The 22,129-nt window shown below is 43.6% G+C and overlaps 1 protein-coding gene across 1 annotated transcript in view; it reads left to right on the top strand.

The window, feature by feature from the left end:
• Window positions 1-22,129, top strand: part of LOC146081165 (patched domain-containing protein 3-like) — a 43,490-nt gene that overhangs the window by 18,756 nt on the left and 2,605 nt on the right. The window contains exons 2-3 of the mRNA XM_083189178.1: window positions 17,882-18,003; window positions 19,050-19,195. Coding sequence (XP_083045304.1) covers window positions 17,882-18,003; window positions 19,050-19,195 — 268 coding nt within the window. The remainder of the gene's footprint in view (window positions 1-17,881; window positions 18,004-19,049; window positions 19,196-22,129) is intronic.

Genomic DNA, 22,129 nt, shown 5'->3' with positions numbered 1-22,129 from the left:
CCCTACTAGAGGGTTCGCAATTCCCTCTCCCTCTGCTCTGCGTAGCAAGCTCCCTTTGGAAAAATTAATAATTAAAATAAAAAATTAGATATTTGTCCCCTAGTTAAATCTAGGACATCTGAATGACATATGGAATATCAAATTATATAGAGTTGTTCAAGATCACGCAATTACATGCTTGCTTCTCTTCTATTCTTTTCCCATAAATTCTTGTCCCCCAGATTATTTATAAATTGTGGTACTTCCACGAAGAAATACGTCAGATCTATTAAGCTACTAGTTCCTGTTTATACTGATTTATAACTGTAGAGGTTTACCTAATTTAACATTTACAAATGACTATCTACATATAAGGACATTTGTCCCATGAAACTATCTGTTTGCTGTCTTTAAACATATATTGTATATTTTACTTAGGAATATACTCATATGCTCTCTTTGAATTGTATATATCCCTAAAGATTCTGTACTTATTTGCTAATTTTCTATCCATTAGAATTAATCAACAAGTGGCTGATACAAAGTATCTAGATTATTATGAATACATCTAATTACCAAAAAAAAAAAACAGTTTTACTATACTTCTGTTTCTAGAGGACGGGCTGTAATTTTAAATGTATATAACTAGTTTGTACCTTTTATTAATCGTTTATCAAATGATGTTGCCAATTGATTAATTATTGCATTAACTTAGGCCCATAAATATGAAGCACAAGGAATGGCTCATTACAGCTTGAAAAAGTATTCAGCCTTTGGGAGACGAAACGCGTTGCCCCACTTCCGCCAGTGCTACCAGCAGACGAGATTCCGACTTCCGCCCTTACACTCAGAGACCAGCCGCATCAGCCGCATCTACATCCGGCTAGCAGCTCCGTTTCCACCGGCGCCGTGGATCTGAGCGCTACACCCACACTTGTGAAGCCGCTCGCAGCAGAGCTAACACCCCAGCATACGGACCTCTCATCATCTATGTGCCGTTTCTACTTTTCTCCAGCCAGTGAGCAATACCCGCACTCCCACTCACGAGTTAATACTAACTTTGCTTTTCCTGCTTATACTAACTCGCAGGCACCACCGGTACAAATTATACTTGTCAAACACCTGCATGGAAACATTTCTTGTCAGCCCACTTGCTAAATCAAATTGTTTGGCTCAATAACTTTCCTGTTGCTTCAGGATACTAACCATTGGTCTCTACCAAGCGGCCGTCTCTGAGCTATTATTATTGTTCCATATTTTCTAAGCTGGGACGCCAGCAGCTACTACTAAGTAATCCTATTGAGTCTGCTTTTAATCCATTAAGCTTTTTTATTACTCCATATCAGTGCAATAGGTATATGTTTTGTGTGTTTTTATACTCCAATTTCTGTTGATTACCCACCTAATTGTTATTATTGTTATTTTTATTGATGTCTTTATATACATAAAATATTCTTGATATATACAGCGTGTCCTCCATAATTGTGCACAGCGTGATTTAACCACTTCATTGGATACTATTTACTCCTCTTGTTGACAGCGCAGTGTATACCCCCCCAATCCTTCATTGGACACCCTGGTTTAACTCTGAAATAATGGAATCTTCCTGACAAAGTGAATATGTATTCTTCCTACATGTATAAATATGGAAGCAAGCGTCGTAGCAGATCCTTTGCTGATAAAATAACGGGCAGGAAACGCACTCGGTTATCATGGTCGAGCTGCGGCTGACAAGCCTCTGATCACAAAAACCAATACACGACAGAGACTTTGTTGGTGTAAGGAGCATAAAAACTGGAAGGTGGAGCAATGGAAACAAGATCTATGGAGCGATGAATCATGCTTCACATTGTTTCGATCAGATGGGAGAGTGTGGGTATGGCGATTGCCTGGAGAACGCCTGTTACCCAATTGTGTAGTGCCAACAGTAAAAATTGGTGGTGGAGGCATCATGTTCTGGGGTTGTATCTGCTGGCATGGTGTGGACCCACTCGTACAGGTGCATGGGAATATGACATCGGCGACCTACCGAGATATTCTGGATAACTCCATGTTACCTATGTTGTGGCGTTTCTATAGGATGATGATTGTGTGTACCAGGACGACAATGCGACGTGTCGTGTTTCGAGGGCTACAATGGAGTGGTATGACTAAAATCGCGTCACCGACTAGCGTGGCCTGCGCAAAGCCCTAATTTGAACCCCATAGAACATCCGTGGGATGAACTTGAGCGCAGGTTGCGGTCACCTTGCCCTTCTACACTACCACAGTTGGTGACTGTACTGCAGGAGGAATGGCACAATATCCCACTATGTGTGCTACACAAACTTGTGGAAAGTTTACCACGACGAGTAGCTGCTGTTATTTCTGCAAAAGGTGGACCTATTGATTGTAAATAAACGCATGGTTTCAGTTGACATGTGTTGTTCAATGACTTTCTTCCATGTAGTGTATATATATATATATATATATATATATGTGTACAGTAGATAAAGTAGCGGCGACTAATTGTTTAAAAGCAGCAATCTGCGGCAGCATCACCAGGGTTCCCGATCGGTACAGTCACTGGTAAAACAATCTGTAGCGAGTTCGCAACCGTCAGATGGAGGAGGCTGCGCGGTAATCCGGTGTGCGTGCCGGCTCCATGCTGCCCGTCAGCTGCTCCCGCTACGTGCTGTGTGCTCAGTGCTGTGCCGCCCATCGCTGCTGATGCTGCTGGGTGCTGGGTACCCTGAGAATGAGCAACACGCTCAAAACAATTGGGTCGGTCTTACCTGTTATGCAATAAAGCATTTAAAATGATTAAAGTCTCCAAGTGACGCCTGTGCTACTTACCTGTCTATGGTTCCATTTGGTTCTTGGAAGGCACCGGAGCAAGCTGCGGTCTATATTGCTATTGGAGTGCCGGATTTTCTTTCTCGCTATATATATATATATATATATAGACTGGGTGGGTTCTGGCACTCGCTATTAGAAAGATAACTTAGTCCGTTGCCTTCCGTCAATGAAGGAGCAGGATGCCCCGCCAATAGTAGCAGACAGTACGGCGGCACTCGAACAATAAAAGACTCTCAGAAACAATGCATAAATGCCACATTTATGCATTGTTTCTGAGAGTCTTTTATTGTTCGAGTGCCGCCGTACTGTCTGCTACTATATATATATATATATATATATATATATATATATATATATATATATCAGTGTCCAAACTATGACACTCCGGTCTGTGAAGCGGCGGCCCAATTCGGATATGTAGTCCTGGAAAGTTAGAGGAGAGAAAACAGGCACCCAGTGGAGTATTATTAATAAACAACAACAATAAATTAAAAATAAAAAAATTCAGTGCATTCCAAAAGTATTAATTCCTCGACATGTGGATGTGGATGGCTTCATGTGCTCTGATGGTGGGTATCCCACTGTAGTATAGTACTAAAAGCATGAGAGTTACCATATTTGGGTAAAATAAAAAAAAATATTTGTTTGTATACATATGCAAAGGGAAAAATGGGAAAGGTCCATGAAAAAAAGGGGGAAACAAATGGAAAACATATTTAAAATTTTTTATAAAAATATACAGAAACAGAGTAAGTGAAAAACTTTAAAATAAAAAATATAAAAACTTCTCTGAGCGTTTTTAAGAAAAACTTAACTTAAAAACATTTTTTTGGTCAGTCCTTCCCAAATGGGATCAAAGTAGAAAGGTCCTTGTAGAATGCTGTACAGCAATCTGGATTGTTGAAGGAGGTACCAACGCATTTCGTCAAATGATGGAGACATCATAAGACTCCACAGTTTAATGTTAACATTTCAGGGAATGTGTCCCTGTCCGCAGAACATGTAACTCCCTGCACATACTGCCATCTACAGCTCCTCAACAGATGATTGCAGTACTGACATTTGTGGGAAGTGCTGGTCAGTTGTGGCTGCTGCGATGTGTCCGCAGTTGATATCGACAGACCTGCCAGTTGGTCGTCCTCCTTCCTCCCCCAAGTACACGCTGCTCTGACAGTGCTAGGGTGCCAATACACTGCAGGATGTGGGCTGGTGTGGCACTTCACTGCCAACTTGGTGAACTTATGAACTGCTCTTTTGGTCAAAGGCTCAATGGGGGTTATTCTAGTTCATTCTTTCTGACAAAATCCTTCTTAGATGGACAAAACCATGTACACTGCAGGTGGGGCAGATGTAACTTGTGCAGAGAGAATTAGATTTGGGTGGAGTTTTTCTTCAAAGTGAGATCTATATTGCAGTGTAAAATAAAGCAGTCAGTATTTTCCCTGCACAGAAACAAAATAACTCACCCAAATCTAATTCTATCTGCACATGTTACATCTGCCCCCCCCTGCAGTGCACATGGTTTTGTCCATCTAAGAAGGATTTTGTCAGAAAGAATGAACTAGAATAAACCCCAATGTTAGGCAGCACCCTCTATTTGGTGACTCTGACTATACTACTAATTACCCCACAGCGCCCTCTATTTGTGGATTCTAGTAGAGGCTGACTGATCATACTCCACAGTGCCCTCTATTTGTGGGATCCTAGTATGACACTGCTTGGTTATACGCCACAGCACCCTCTATTTGCAATCACTGGTACACATTGACTAAGCCTGTATACAGAGATCTTCAACAGATTATAAATAACTGTGCACAGTTCAAACTTAATTCATTATCCTAATATGAGGACATTACCCTTTCGGACAATTTAGATTCAGAACAAACTGAATACAATACTTATACCACCGCCCGGCGGATAGTACTTTCATCATACTGTACCAGTTCAATGATCATATGCATATATGCCTAGCTTCTTATTATAAGACTAATGCTTTTATTGAGTGTTTTCAGGATAATTGGTTTATGCTATTTTCTATAAACCTTGATTTTAATTGTCTTTTGATTGCATAACTTGCGATTACAGTTCAAGAGATACCCTATACCTGAGCGAATTGTTAATGTTTATTACCCATGTATAACATTAACCCTAATTGACTTGCAGCAGTGACCAGTCAGTTCCTGAATAATAAATCATTGTCATTGCTAATTGGTGTAGTCTGTCATCTGTGGGGTCCTTCTTGGGGTATTCAGGCTCCTATCCGAAAAATCGAGAAGAGTCCTGAATCCTTCTAAGTCATCATAAAAGAAACAGGTACCACACCACACCAGCACAGGGGTCCTGTTACAACTTGACATCTATGGACAGGATTGCAGAGACCCCTATGAATGGCGAGATGTTGCAGCCACAGGAAGCATCCAGATGCAGGCGACCAACAACAGCCCGACCAACAACAGCCCGCAGACTCTGCTTCAAACCGCAGAAGATTTCCAGAAGCACCGACAGTAGCAGCGATTCCAACGGCACCCATCTCTATGCCCTACTACTTTGGGGCCCCATGGCTACCAACATAATCGTGAGACTCCCGTACACCAGGAACCAATTCTCTCAAAGACTTCAAAGAAAAGCTGTGCTCAATGTTCTGGTTATACCCACTGAGTTAGGAGAAATGGGCAGAAATTGTCATCAGATTAGGAATAGAGGACAGAGAAAGAATGTCCCTGTGTGGTGCACTGAGAACATTTTGTTAAAATGTAACTTTTATTCAAATGATACTTTAAAAAGGTTGCGAAATATTGACACACATAACTTACACGAAAAACATAAAAGACATGGACAGTGTATATTTAAAAAGGATACTAGATCCTCACACAGTGGGACCCCACCGTGTCACCTTCCCCAGTATTCTTTTAATTTTATTTCAGTAGGCAGTGTTAATCATAGACAAATAGTCTGTGTGACTCTGTTCTGGTATAACTGTATATGATCGCCAACTTGCCGTTGTGTTTGTGAGCGACACAGTATTTTAGACAGTGCAGGAATTTTTATTTATAATATAGAAGGTTTTTCCGTGCCCAACTGGTTGGTCGTCGGATGTGCTGCTGCTGTACACACTAGGCTAGTGATAGCACCCGGTGCCGGTGATGTTCCGACACACGGGGGCTTCACCTAAACTGCATGTGGCGACGGGGATCAGGCTTGTGCCGCTGTCCCTCCTTAGTTCCTAGCACCAAAGACACATCTTTTTGGCTTTCCAATATTGTTTAGCCCCATGAAACCAGGACCGGCTCATTGAGTTTTTTAAATTATTTCAGGCTTAGTAAATTTCCCCGAAAATGTTTAGTGTTCACTGAAATTCTATTAGCAGTGTATGCTGTCACAGTAATGCTCTCTGTATTGACTCATGCTCACTTAAATGCTTTTTAAATTCTATGGTGTTTATTTAAATGCTCTTCATATTTTGTTGTGGTCACCATAATGTGCTGTGTATTGTCTGGCGGTAACTAAAATGCTCTCTCTATTGTCTGGTGGCCAATAAAACACTACCTGTATTATATGGTGAGCTATAAAATGCTCTAATTATTTATGGTGTCTTAATGTTATTGTTATTATTTCTATAGTTTTGTTGTTCATAAATCTTAAGGGGCATACACACGTAGAGATCTGTGATAAGCAATTTTGCTAAGCAATTTTGCTAAGCAATTTTTCTGGTGTCAAGATCTCCCATCGAGAGCACATACACACGCAGAGATTTGTGCTAAGCAATTTTGCTTAAGCAAAAAAAGGCAGGGTAGTGGTTCAGAATGAGAGATTGCGATCAGTATTCTGTACACACAGACAGATTTGCAGTCATTTGCTAAGCAATTTGACTAGATTGTGACTGCATGCACTGACTTAGTTAGCAAGAGATATTTAATCTCTCGGAGCATACACACGGAGAGATCTGTGCTTACTTTCTAAGCAATCTGACTAAATAGCAAAAATTTGCTCCGTGTGTATACCCCTTTAGTTAGCAAGAGATATTTAATCTCTCGGAGCATACACACAGAGAGATCTGTGCTTACTTTCTAAGCAATCTAGTCAGATTGCTTAGAAAATAGCACAAATTTGCTTCGTGTGTACACCCCTTAAGAATGAATAAAGTAATATTTAAATAAGTTAATTATGCATGTGAGTGGCTGGGTGGAGGGTATTCGGGGGGGGGGGGGGGGCGTATTGTGTAGCTTTGCCTAGGCAGGGTGTCTACAAACCTTTTATTGGCCCCGGAGTTAAGACACATTGGGGCAAATTTATTAAGATGGGAGTTCTATTTCAGATGTGTTGCTATGGGCAACCAATCAGATACTATCTATTATCTTATATAAGGTGCTAAATAGATATTAAGTATATTCTGATTGGTTGCCCATAGCAACATCCCATGTGAAATAGAATTCCCATCTTAGTAAATTTCCCCCATTATCTTGTCTTATGAAATTCATTGAAATCATATTTATGGGTTTATCATATCTGACAATGAAAGATACTCATCCAAGCCTTTAAAATTTTAGTAATCTGCCTATTAATTAAGCGATAAGCTTAGTCATTCCCAAAGTACCTTAGAGCAGCGATTTCCAACTTTTTTCAACTCACGGCACACCAAACAAGATTTTAAAAGTACCAAGACACACTATCAGCTCCACACAGTAAAAAACACATGGCCCCCATATGAAAAAACAATCACACTGGTCCTCACCGGTAACAAAAATAAAATACACAGTTAACAGATGAACTGGTGACAGTGACTGTAAACTGATGTGAACATCTCTAGATTTGGTGGCACACTTGAGTACAGCTCAAGGCACACTAGTGTACCATGGCGCAGTGGTTAAAAAATGCTGCCTTAAAGTATCTATATAACTTTTTTTGGTACTTATGTAGTATCTGGGCTGCCGATTTTTTGATTGTATGCCTTAAGTTAAGGCATACAATCAGATGCGATGCGATATCGCATCGCATCGCATACGACCATATCGCATGCGATGCGATGACCCGATTTTTCCATAGGATTCAATGTTAAAATGAACTGAGTCCATTTGAACATGGAATTCAATGGGAAAAGGGGTCCTTTTCATACCCCTACTATCCAAGTGGGCATGGAGTTGGATATAAACCTGTGGCGAGCGTAGCGAGCCACCGAGCCCGAAGCGTGGCGAGCGAAGCGTGGCGAGCGAAGCGAGCCCCGCGAGGGGACGGTATTCTGTGTCCCCTCGCGGGGCTCGCTACGCTCGCCACGCTTCGGGCTCGGTGGCTCGCTACGCTCACCACAGGTTTATATCCAACTCCATGCCCACTTGGATAGTAGGGGTATGAAAAGGACCCCTTTTCCCATTGAATTCCATGTTAAAATGGACTCAGTTCATTTTAACTAGAGATGTGCACCGGACACTTTTTCGCGTTTTGGGTTTTGGGTTTTGGGTTCTGATTACCTTCAGGTTTTGGGTTCTAATGGGTTTTGCCAAAACACCCCCTAAAGGTTTTGGGTTTTGGGTTTTGGGTTTTGGGTTCTGATTTTTTTGAAAAAAGCATAAAAATGGTTAACATTGCATAATTTAGGTGTTTTTTTGCTCCTATGCTATTATTAACCCCATCAGCTTTCTTCTCCACTCATTTACAGTCTATTCTGAAGACCTCACACCTCACAATATTGTTTTTAGGCCAAAATGTTGCACCGAGGTAGCTGGATGACTATGATAAGCAAGACAAATGGGCGGCACAAACACGTGGCCCATCTAGGAGTGGCACTGCAGTGGCAGATAGAAAAACTAGGCCCCAAAGAGCACATTATTCAAAAGAAAAAAAGAGGTGCAAGATGGAATTGTCCAAGGGCCCTCCCACCCAAACTAGGCCCCAAAGAGCACATCATTCAAAAGACAAAAAAGAGGTGCAAGATGGAATTGTCCTACGGCACTCCCACCCAAACTAGGCCCCAAAGAGCACATTATTCAAAAGACAAAAAAGAGGTGCAAGATGGAAGTGTCCAAGGGCACTCCCACCCAAACTAGGCCCCAAAGAGCACATTATTCAAAAGACAAAAAAGAGGTGCAAGATGGAAGTGTCCAAGGGCACTCCCACCCAAACTAGGCCCCAAAGAGCACATTATTCAAAAGACAAAAAAGAGGTGCAAGATGGAATTGTCCTACGGCACTCCCACCCAAACTAGGCCCCAAAGAGCACATTATTCAAAAGATAAAAAAGAGGTGCAAGATGGAAGTGTCCAAGGGCACTCCCACCCAAACTAGGCCCCAAAGAGCACATTATTCAAAAGACAAAAAAGAGGTGCAAGATGGAATTGTCCTACGGCACTCCCACCCAAACTAGGCCCCAAAGAGCACATTATTCAAAAGACAAAAAAGAGGTGCAAGATGGAATTGTCCTACGGCACTCCCACCCAAACTAGGCCCCAAAGAGCACATTATTCAAAAGACAAAAAAGAGGTGCAAGATGGAAGTGTCCAAGGGCACTCCCACCCAAACTAGGCCCCAAAGAGCATATTATTCAAAAGACAAAAAAGAGGTGCAAGATGGAATTGTCCTACGGCACTCCCACCCAAACTAGGCCCCAAAGAGCACATTATTCAAAAGACAAAAAAGAGGTGCAAGATGGAATTGTCCTTGGGCCCTCCCACCCACCCTTATGTTGTATAAACAGGACACGCACACTTTAACAAACCAATCATTTCAGCCACAGGGTCTGCCACACGACTGTGGCTGAAATGATTGGTTTGTTTGGGCCCCCACATCACAAGCTGCCATTTAATATGTCCCTGCACAAACTGGCTCTACAGAGGCAAAAGGTCGTCCTCATCCTCATCCAGCGATTCCTCACCACCATCAGTATCTTGTTCTTCCTCACCCTCACAGAGTATTAATTCGTCCCCGCTGGAATCCACCACCACAGGTTCCTGTGTACTTTGTGGACGCTGGTCTTTCTCGTAGAATTGATAATTCATTTTTATGAACATCATCTTCTCCACATTTTTTGGAAGCAACCTCCTACGCTTATTGCTGACAAGGTTCCCAGCTGCACTAAAAACTCTTTCGGAGTACACACTGGAGGAAGGGCAACTGAGGTAATATAGAGCCAGTTTGTACAGGGGCTTCCAAATTTCCTTTTTTTTCTGCCAGTACTGGTAAGGACTCTCTGACATGCCTACTTGGGTGCTGTCACCCATATAATCCTCCACCATTCTGTCAATGGTGATAGCATCATAGGCAGTGGAAGTAGACATGTCAGAAATTGTTGGAAGGTCCTTCAGCCCAGACCAAATGTCCAAACTTGGTCCTTTATCACCACCAGCGGGGGGTTTAGGAAATCGCAGTTGTTTCCTTGCAGAACCAGTTGCTGGAGAAAATGAAGGAGAAGGTGCTGCTGAGTCACTTTCCACTTCAGAAGATGACAGTTTTCTAACCAGCAGTTCTTTGCACTTCTGCAGGCTTGTGTCCGCCGGAAAGAGTGACACCATGTAGGCTTTAAACCGAGGATCGAGCACGGTGGCCAAAATGTACTCCTCTGATTTCAAAATTTGTACCACCCTCGAATCCTGGCAAAGCGTATGAAGGACTTCATCCACAAGTCCCACATGCTTAGAGGACTCGCTCCGTCTCAGCTCCTCCTTCACTTTCTCCAACTGTTTCTGCAAAAGCCTGATGAGGGGAATGACCTGACTCAAGCTGGCAGTGTCTGAACTGACTTCACGTGTGGCAAGTTCGAAGGGTTGGAGAATCTTGCACAACACTGAAATCATTCTCCACTGTGCTTGAGTCAGGTGCATACCCCCTCCTTTGCCTATGTCATAGGTGGATGTATAGGCTTGAATGGCCCTTTGCTGCTCCTCCATCCTCTGAAGCATATAGAGGGTTGAGTTCCACCGCGTTACGACCTCTTGCTTCAGCTGATGGAGGGGCAGGTTCAACAGTGTTTGCTGCCGCTCCAGTCTTTGGCATGCAGCCGCCGAATGACGAAAGTGGCCACAAATTTTTCGGGCCACCGAAAGAGTCCCCTGCACAGCTCTGTTGTCTCTTAGAAAACTCTGGACCACCAAATTTATCGTGTGAGCAAAACAGGGCACATGCTGGAATTTGCCCTGCTTTAATGCCCGCACGATATTGCAGGCATTGTCTGACACCACAAATCCCCAGGAGAGTCTAAGAGGGGTAAGCCATTGCCCAATGATTACCCTCAGTTTCTGTAAGAGGTTATCGGCGGTGTGCCTCTTACGGAAAGCGGTTACACACAACGTAGCCTGCCTAGGAAGGAGCTGGCATTTCCCAGGTCCTACTACTGGTGCTGCTGCTGTTGTTGCTGCTGGACAAGGTGATTCATCTACCCAGTGGGCTGTCACGGTCATGTAATCCCTAGTCTGCCCTTTTCCACTTGTCCACATGTCCGTTGTTAAGTGGACAGTGGGTATGACCGCATTTTTCAGGGCACTGAGAACACTTTTATGCACTTTACTGTACAGCTTCGGTATCGCCTGTCTAGCGAAGTGGAATCTTGACGGTATTTTGTAACGGGGACACACTAAGTCCATCAATCGTCTAAATCCTACTCCAGCAGTTATGGACACCGGAAGCACATCTAATACAATCAGATCTGCTAAGGCCTCAGTTACCCGCTTTGCCATTGGATGACTGCTGTCATACTTCATCTTCATGGCAAAGGACTGTTGGACAGTCAATTGCTTAGTGAAATAAGTGTTCCGACTTCCCCTCCGGGATGATGAATGACTCCCAGCAGCAACAGCAGCAGCGGCAGCAGTAGGAGGCGTAGCAATGCAGGATCCTCCAGAAGAATCCCGGATAGGAGAGGAGTCAGTCAGGCAAGTAACATGGCCTATAGGACTACTCCCAATCCTCATTGAGGAAGAAATTGACGAGGAGGGACTTTGCGGTGTAGTTGGGCACGTGGACACAACAGGACAAAGGGATTTAGTTGTCCCTGGACTGTGTACATTCTTAGCCACAGTTTCTGAACTAAACAGCAACTTATGAACGCTCTTCAAGTGACGTAGAAGGGAGGATGTCCCTAGGTGGGAAACGTCCTTACCCCTGCTTATTTGAGCTTTGCATAAGCTTCATATGGCAAAACAATTGTTGGACGGTTTGGGATAAAAATAATTCCAGACCGAAGAGGTGGATTTATTGGTCTTCTGTCCAGGCATGGTGATGCCCTTTGGGATCTCACGGACAACAACTGTCTTGCCCGGTGCCTCATTTAAGCAAACCGCATCAGCATCGTCCTCCTCGTCAATTTCTCCCTCAGCACCAGCTTCATCAATATCCTCCTCCTGGTGTACAACACTGACACCTTCATTATCGACATCTGCAACTGCACTGTCTGTGATCCTTCCAGCACATGCAGAGGGTGTGCTGCGAATGCTGAAAGGAGCATCCTCTTCCCGTACAGTGATGGGAAGGTCAGGCATCGCAACCACCAACACCCTTGGACTCTCCACTGGGATTTGTGATACCATGTCTTCTTTGGAAGGCAGAGTTGTTTGCTGGATTTTTGTTGGTGACACCTTAAATCTCTTAAATTTTAAAGTGGGAGAAGGAGGAGGAGGAGGAGGAGGAGGAGGACTTTGATCATCTTGTGAAGCTGAGCCACTAGTCATGAACATAGGCCATGGCCGTAGCCGTTCCTTGCCACTCCGCGTTGTAAATGGCACACTGGCAACTTTAAGTTTCTCCTCCAATGATTAGCTTTTTCTTTTTAAGGGCCTTTTACTCAACTTTGGCTTTTTGGATTTTACATGCCCTCTACTTTGACACTGGGCATCGGCCTTGGCAGACGACGTCGATGGCATTTCATCGCCTATGTCATGATGACTAGTGGCATCAGCTTCAGAAGCACGACGAAGTGGCTCCTCATCTTTTCCTTTTTTTTTATCCTCCATATTTTGGATATCTAACGGTAGGCAGCGGTGTCAGCAAACTGGATACCGAGATATCAGCTGGTTGTTGTCACTATCCAGTGACAACAGCAGCAAGATACAAAAGTGGATATATATCAGTAACACAACAAGTGGCGTCAGCAAACCAGAGTTATGTACTGCGATATCTAACGGTAGGCAGCGGTGGCAGCAAACTGGATACCGAGATATCAGCTGGTTGTTGTCACTAGCCAGTGACAACAGCAGCAAGATACAATATTTATTTTGTGGATAGTTACACTGGTAGGTAACACAACAGGTGGCGTCAGCAAACCGGAGTTATTTACTGCGATATATGTAACGGCAGCGGTGGCAGCAAACTGGATACCCAGATATCAGCTGGTTGTTGTCACTAGCCAGTGACAACAGCAGCAAGATACAATATTTATTTTGTGGATAGTTACACTGGTAGGTAACACAACAAGTGGCGTCAGCAAACCGGAGTTATTTACTGCGATATATGTAACGGCAGCAGTGGCAGCAAACTGGATACCCAGATATCAGCTGGTTGTTGTCACTAGCCAGTGACAACAGCAGCAAGATACAATATTTATTTTGTGGATAGTTACACTGGTAGGTAACACAACAAGTGGCGTCAGCAAACCGGAGTTATTTACTGCGATATATGTAACGGCAGCGGTGGCAGCAAACTGGATACCCAGATATCAGCTGGTTGTTGTCACTAGCCAGTGACAACAGCAGCAAGATACAATATTTATTTTGTGGATACACTGGTAGGTAACACAACAAGTGGCGTCAGCAAACCGGAGTTATTTACTGCGATATATGTAACGGCAGCAGTGGCAGCAAACTGGATACCCAGATATCAGCTGGTTGTTGTCACTAGCCAGTGACAACAGCAGCAAGATACAAAAGTGGATACACTGGTAGGTAACACAACAAGTGGCGTCAGCAAACCGGAGTTATTTACTGCGATATATGTAACGGCAGCAGTGGCAGCAAACTGGATACCCAGATATCAGCTGGTTGTTGTCACTAGCCAGTGACAACAGCAGCAAGATACAATATTTATTTTGTGGATAGTTACACTGGTAGGTAACACAACAGGTGGCGTCAGCAAACCAGAGTTATTTACTGCGATATATGTAACGGCAGCGGTGGCAGCAAACTGGATACCCAGATATCAGCTGGTTGTTGTCACTAGCCAGTGACAACAGCAGCAAGATACAATATTTATTTTGTGGATAGTTACACTGGTAGGTAACACAACAAGTGGCGTCAGCAAACCGGAGTTATTTACTGCGATATATGTAACGGCAGCAGTGGCAGCAAACTGGATACCCAGATATCAGCTGGTTGTTGTCACTAGCCAGTGACAACAGCAGCAAGATACAATATTTATTTTGTGGATAGTTACACTGGTAGGTAACACAACAAGTGGCGTCAGCAAACCGGAGTTATTTACTGCGATATATGTAACGGCAGCGGTGGCAGCAAACTGGATACCCAGATATCAGCTGGTTGTTGTCACTAGCCAGTGACAACAGCAGCAAGATACAATATTTATTTTGTGGATACACTGGTAGGTAACACAACAGGTGGCGTCAGCAAACCGGAGTTATTTACTGCGATATATGTAACGGCAGCAGTGGCAGCAAACTGGATACCCAGATATCAGCTGGTTGTTGTCACTAGCCAGTGACAACAGCAGCAAGATACAATATTTATTTTGTGGATAGTTACACTGGTAGGTAACACAACAGGTGGCGTCAGCAAACCGGAGTTATTTACTGCGATATATGTAACGGCAGCGGTGGCAGCAAACTGGATACCCAGATATCAGCTGGTTGTTGTCACTAGCCAGTGACAACAGCAGCAAGATACAATATTTATTTTGTGGATAGTTACACTGGTAGGTAACACAACAAGTGGCGTCAGCAAACCGGAGTTATTTACTGCGATATATGTAACGGCAGCAGTGGCAGCAAACTGGATACCCAGATATCAGCTGGTTGTTGTCACTAGCCAGTGACAACAGCAGCAAGATACAATATTTATTTTGTGGATAGTTACACTGGTAGGTAACACAACAGGTGGCGTCAGCAAACCGGAGTTATTTACTGCGATATATGTAACGGCAGCGGTGGCAGCAAACTGGATACCCAGATATCAGCTGGTTGTTGTCACTAGCCAGTGACAACAGCAGCAAGATACAATATTTATTTTGTGGATAGTTACACTGGTAGGTAACACAACAAGTGGCGTCAGCAAACCGGAGTTATTTACTGCGATATATGTAACGGCAGCAGTGGCAGCAAACTGGATACCCAGATATCAGCTGGTTGTTGTCACTAGCCAGTGACAACAGCAGCAAGATACAATATTTATTTTGTGGATAGTTACACTGGTAGGTAACACAACAAGTGGCGTCAGCAAACCGGAGTTATTTACTGCGATATATGTAACGGCAGCGGTGGCAGCAAACTGGATACCCAGATATCAGCTGGTTGTTGTCACTAGCCAGTGACAACAGCAGCAAGATACAATATTTATTTTGTGGATACACTGGTAGGTAACACAACAAGTGGCGTCAGCAAACCGGAGTTATTTACTGCGATATATGTAACGGCAGCAGTGGCAGCAAACTGGATACCCAGATATCAGCTGGTTGTTGTCACTAGCCAGTGACAACAGCAGCAAGATACAAAAGTGGATACACTGGTAGGTAACACAACAAGTGGCGTCAGCAAACCGGAGTTATCTACTGCGATATATGTAACGGCAGCAGTGGCAGCAAACTGGATACCCAGATATCAGCTGGTTGTTGTCACTAGCCAGTGACAACAGCAGCAAGATACAATATTTATTTTGTGGATAGTTACACTGGTAGGTAACACAACAAGTGGCGTCAGCAAACCGGAGTTATTTACTGCGATATATGTAACGGCAGCAGTGGCAGCAAACTGGATACCCAGATATCAGCTGGTTGTTGTCACTAGCCAGTGACAACAGCAGCAAGATACAATATTTATTTTGTGGATAGTTACACTGGTAGGTAACACAACAGGTGGCGTCAGCAAACCGGAGTTATTTACTGCGATATATGTAACGGCAGCGGTGGCAGCAAACTGGATACCCAGATATCAGCTGGTTGTTGTCACTAGCCAGTGACAACAGCAGCAAGATACAATATTTATTTTGTGGATAGTTACACTGGTAGGTAACACAACAGGTGGCGTCAGCAAACCGGAGTTATTTACTGCGATATATGTAACGGCAGCGGTGGCAGCAAACTGGATACCCAGATATCAGCTGGTTGTCACTAGCCAGTGACAACAGCAGCAAGATACAATATTTATTTTGTGGATAGTTACACTGGTAGGTAACACAACAAGTGGCGTCAGCAAACCGGAGTTATTTACTGCGATATATGTAACGGCAGCAGTGGCAGCAAACTGGATACCCAGATATCAGCTGGTTGTTGTCACTAGCCAGTGACAACAGCAGCAAGATACAATATTTATTTTGTGGATAGTTACACTGGTAGGTAACACAACAAGTGGCGTCAGCAAACCGGAGTTATTTACTGCGATATATGTAACGGCAGCAGTGGCAGCAAACTGGATACCCAGATATCAGCTGGTTGTCACTAGCCAGTGACAACAGCAGCAAGATACAATATTTATTTTGTGGATAGTTACACTGGTAGGTAACACAACAAGTGGCGTCAGCAAACCGGAGTTATTTACTGCGATATATGTAACGGCAGCGGTGGCAGCAAACTGGATACCCAGATATCAGCTGGTTGTCACTAGCCAGTGACAACAGCAGCAAGATACAATATTTATTTTGTGGATAGTTACACTGGTAGGTAACACAACAAGTGGCGTCAGCAAACCGGAGTTATTTACTGCGATATATGTAACGGCAGCGGTGGCAGCAAACTGGATACCCAGATATCAGCTGGTTGTCACTAGCCAGTGACAACAGCAGCAAGATACAATATTTATTTTGTGGATACACTGGTAGGTAACACAACAAGTGGCGTCAGCAAACCGGAGTTATTTACTGCGATATATGTAACGGCAGCGGTGGCAGCAAACTGGATACCCAGATATCAGCTGGTTGTTGTCACTAGCCAGTGACAACAGCAGCAAGATACAAAAGTGGATACACTGGTAGGTAACACAACAAGTGGCGTCAGCAAACCACAGTTAAAAATTTAATTACTGAGTCTGCGATATCTAACGGCAGCCAGTGGTGTCAGCAACAACAACAACTTAATTATTTTTTTTTATATTTTTATATATTTTTAATTTTTTTTTTATTTTTTTTTATATACTCTGAGAGGTAGGTACAAGGTAGTGGCACTGGCAACAACAGAGGTGACTGCCTGGTAGGTGTTTACAACCATATAACAGGTAGCCAGGCAGCACAAAAACCCTCTCTGGCAGCACAATAAAAATTATTAAACCCCCCTCTGTCTGTAGTATTCTGTAGCAGGCTAGCAGCAGCAGTGACACAATTAGAGATGAGCAGGCTATAGCAATATAGAAATAAAACCCCCTCTGCGGCAGTACAATAAACCCCCCTCTGTCTGTAGTATTCTGTAGCAGCAGCAGTGACACAAATTACAGATGAGCAGGCTACAGCAATATAGAAAAAAAAATCACTCTCCAGCAGCACAATAAAAATGTGCGGGTCCCGGCTTTTATGTAATCCGGATCTCGCGAGAATCCGACGTCACCAATGTGACGTCGGGCCTCGATTTCGGCTCCGGGCCTGCGCGGGAGTCCGCGGACGTCCTGGATCCGGATTCGGATTCAGGACGTCCGTGCGGATCCGGATCTCGGAGATCCGGACCCGCTCATCACTAATTTTAACATTGAATCCTATGGAAAAATCGGGTCATCGCATCGCATCGCATGCGATATGGTCGGGTGCGATGCGATGCGATGGACCCGATTTCAAAATCGGCAGCCCAGTTACTACATAAGTACCCTTTTTTTTACATAGCATAATGTTTTGATTTATGCCCCTTACAAAAAATACTATATTATTGATGGATTGTCAATTAAATCGTATAATCACTCATCCTAATTTTGTTTTACGCTTTGTTTAATTCTAAACCAGATCTCCTATTTCACATCAGTATCTCGGCAACAAGAATTTGAAGGCACAACAAAAACTGTGATCCCGCTTTTTTCCATTACGTACTTCATCACCATATTCTTTACTATTGTTTCATGTGTAAGGTAAGATCATTTTTTTTCATAAACCTAATAGTTCTCATATTATCATACATACTTAAAAAAAAAAAATGTAACCTCTATAAATAAATTCACGTACAGTAGATCTCAAGGAATACCTTGATGGTTATGATCGGGGCATTTTAAAGTGTATTAAAAATTTAATTTTAACGGAAATTATATTTTAAATGAAATAAATGTTTACAGATTTCTGGATATATATTTTCATTTGATATTGTTTGAAACATTAACCATTTATTTAATGGACACAAATTGAATGGCAAATTGTAGATTGTTTAGCTTGATTAGTTTAAAAAAGGAACCCTTAACGTGTGATCCTCTATGGTAGGTGACATCATCCTATGTTTTCATTTAACCCCTTTCCCTGCTGAGGAATAGGGTGTCTCATCATATGCATATACATTATACAATAGACACCCAGACCACGGAGGACCACCCCCATTGGTCCTCCACGCCCCTAAAAAAATGACCTGATCCACTAACTCAGAAGAGACTCCTTAAAGTAGCTACTGGAGTTCTGTTGTCACTGACAAAAAAAATAATGAAATGGAAATGATTGGGGGGGAAAGAACTTTAAGTTCATTTATCAGCACCACCATAGGAGCTATGGTGGTAGCCTTTAAAAAAAAAAAAGGTGAATACCCTCTTTAAAACATTCTGCTCCCATAAACGTTAATGCCAGATGATACCATTAATCGATGTTCTGGAGATGATACTCACAATAAATTGTTGATGTATTAATAATTGTGATTGCTGATGTGCACCTTAAGACAACACAACAATTTCAACATTTTAGTCACAAAAATTGCATTTTGCATTGCGTGTTAGTCTAGCAATGCAAATAACATTGCATTTTCACATGGCACCTAGATCAATGTTAGCTCGGGAGTAGGCGCGACTAGAATGGTAGTTTAACAGATGTGTTTGTTTTGTGTTTATTATTTTGCTTAAATATATTGGAGAAAATAATAAAAATTGTTGATTTTAATGTTTTTACTTTTTACAACTCTCTGATGTGTAATTCTTCACAGATTTGACTGTGTGAGAAATAAATTCTGGGTCGCTACTTTCGGAGTCCTTTCTTCCGGATTGGCCGTTCTCTCCAGTTTTGGTCTGCTGTTACTGTGTGGAGTACCCTTTGTTGTCACAGTAGCAAATGCTCCATTTCTTATTTTGGGTAAGTTTATTAGAAGTGTGTACTATAAGACTAATGCCAGGGGTATAGCTAGACATTCATAGGCCCCATAGCAAAACTTTTTAAGGGCCCCCTATTTAGCAACTGATGGTAATAAATGTATATAGCACATATAACTTAGATTGTAAAGATGCGCCCCCTTCAGCTCTGGGCCCCATAGCAACTGCACCCCTTGCACCTATGGTAGGCCCTTGGCTAATGCCATGATCTTCTGTCTCATATGCGCTGTGAATATATGTGGTCTTCCTAAACATTTCCATTTTTGTAATACAGGTTAAGTATCCCTCATCCGTATATAACGTTTTTGTTTTTTTTTCTTACTCTCCTATACCGTTTTTCATACTCACCTGTTCCCCCGACGTCCCTGTCATTCCCGGTCCCAATGGTGCATTGCATGGGTGTGCTGGTGATGTCATGACACCATATGCGCAATACATCTTTGGGACTGGGGATGCCTCTCAGGATGGACACAATGGACGCCTGGGGGTCACCTGGGGATCAGGTGAGCAAAACCTCAAAAAATATTCCCAAATCTGAAATGATCCTTTATCCAAAATGCTCCTTGTCCCGAGTGTTTCGGGTAAGGGATACTCAACCTGTAATATCACAGTTGACCTTGGAATATCCAGCAGGGATGACATTCCATGAGCCGTCTTACTGCACAGGTGGCATCCTATCAGAGTACCAAGTTTGAAGTCACTGAGTTTTTCACAATTACCCATTTTTTGCAAATGGAGCCTGCATGACTAGGTTCTTGAGTTTACACATCTGTGGCAATGGGTCTGATTGAAACATCTGAATTAAAAAATGAACAGGATTGGCCAAATACTTTTGTCCCTATATAGTGTGTTATGTCTGTGTGTGTATATAAATCTATATAGAAAGAAACTGTCTCACTTTGTGCAACACATATATTGGCTGTATTTATAAAAAGACAGAGGCAATCCAATTGTGTAGCCTGTGCATCTCTCTTTACATGAGGTTTCTTCCAACAACCCAATTCTCAAATCAAATAAAAGAAGGGAGGCGCACAATGGTGTAGTACGTTTTTGCAGAGCAATATTAAAATCAGTCAATGGCATATCATCATCTCCTGCAATGCTGACCTCCGACTTCCAGATCTATGGCATCACCTCATCCCCGCCATCTGCCCAAACACGTTTCGTCCTGGTGGACTTCGTCAGTGGGTGTGGTTTGTTAAACACACCTCATGGCATTTATAGCATCTCTCATATTGGATACATGCCATTTAGCTGTGCTGACCTAGTCCTGCATATATTTTATCACTATTCCCCATAAATAGCTGCAAAAATGTTCGGTACTCTTTACCTAGATGGGCGCCGGCGATTGAAATCGCGGTCGTCGGGGGTAAAAATCGCGGTCATCGCGGGTAAATCGGGATGCCCGCGATGACCGCGATGACCGCGATTTTCCCATAGGGAACAATGTTAAAAAGGCTGATTGACCGCGATTTTACTGTTAAATGCCTCAATGGACCCGATTTGGCCATAGGAATCAATGTTAAATGGGCCACAGTGCCCAAATAGGCACAATTAACCCTTAAATGTCCCCCCAATTTTTAACGCCACCCCACAATCCACGCCAACCCGAAGCGTGGCGAGCGCAGCGAGCCCGCGAGGGGCAGCGGTACGCGTCCTCCGACCTTTTCATGCCCTACTATCCACTAGGGCGTGGAGTGAGAATAGAATAGTGTGGCGAGCGCAGCGAGCCACCGAGCCCGAAGCGTGGCGAGCGGACGCGGATACCTTCACAGGTAGACGCGTCCCCTCGCGGGCTTCACAGGTGTCCGCGTTGCCACGGACACCTGTGAAGCCCGCGAGGGGACGCGTATAACTGTGAAGGTATCCGCGTCCCCTCGCGGGGCTCGCTGCGCTCGCCACGCTTCGGGCTCGCCACACTATTCTATTCTCACTCCACGCCCTAGTGGATAGTAGGGCATGAAAAGGTCGTAGGACGCGTACCGCCGCCCCTCGCGGGCTCGCTGCGCTCGCCACGCTTCGGGTTGGCGTGGATCGTGGGGTGGCGTTAAAAATTTGGGGGGACATTTAAGGGTTAATTGTGCTTATTTGGGCTCTGTGGCCCATTTAACATTGATTCCTATGGCCAAATCGGGTCCATTGAGGCATTTAACAGTAAAATCGTGTCCATCGGGCCTTTTAACATTGATTCCTATGGCAAATCGGGAGCATCGCGTCGCGGGCATCGCGGGTACATTTATGGCCGGCCGCGACGCGACCGACACGATTTCCATGTTTAACATGGGTTTCAATGGGAAATCGCGGGCATCGCGTCGGTCGCGTCGCGGCCAGACCAAAATGTACCCGCGATGCCCGCGACGGGCGCCCAACTAAGTAAAGAGTACCAAATGTTCTACACCATTGTGTGCCTCCCTTCTGTTATTTGATATACTATATACAGTGCATTAACATCTGTGTTTCAATTTGTCCGTGTGTTAGAATTTGTCCGTTTGTCAATGTCTGCATGTCAGCACCTGTACATCAGTGTGTCGGCGTATGTCTGTCAGCATATCAGCGTCTCTGTGTCATTTTGTCTGTCCGTTTGTGTCTGGGTGTTAGCATCTGTACGTGTGCAAGCTTGTTGGCATCTGTCATTGTGTCAGTATCCATCTGTCAGTGTGTCAGCATATGTATGTCTATGTGTAAGCGGATGTCTGCATGTGTGTGTCAGCATTACTACACCAGCCTTCCTTACTGACCCGGTCATATAGTTCATATATATGTGTGTGTTTGTATGTGTTTGCATGCGTCAGTGCCTGTCATGTGTCATGGGCACTGCCATGTGTGTCAGCATCTGTCTAGCTGTGTGCCAGCATCCATCTGTCAGTGTGTCAGCAGCCATGTGTTAGTCTCTGTGTGTTTGTGTATCAGCATCGAT

The sequence above is a fragment of the Crinia signifera genome, chromosome 5, assembly GCF_055691185.1.
Source record: "Crinia signifera chromosome 5, ASM5569118v1, whole genome shotgun sequence".
Lineage (NCBI taxonomy): Eukaryota > Metazoa > Chordata > Amphibia > Anura > Myobatrachidae > Crinia > Crinia signifera.
The sequence above is the reverse complement of the archived record's forward strand: the minus strand, read 5'-3'. Positions and strand labels throughout refer to the sequence as shown.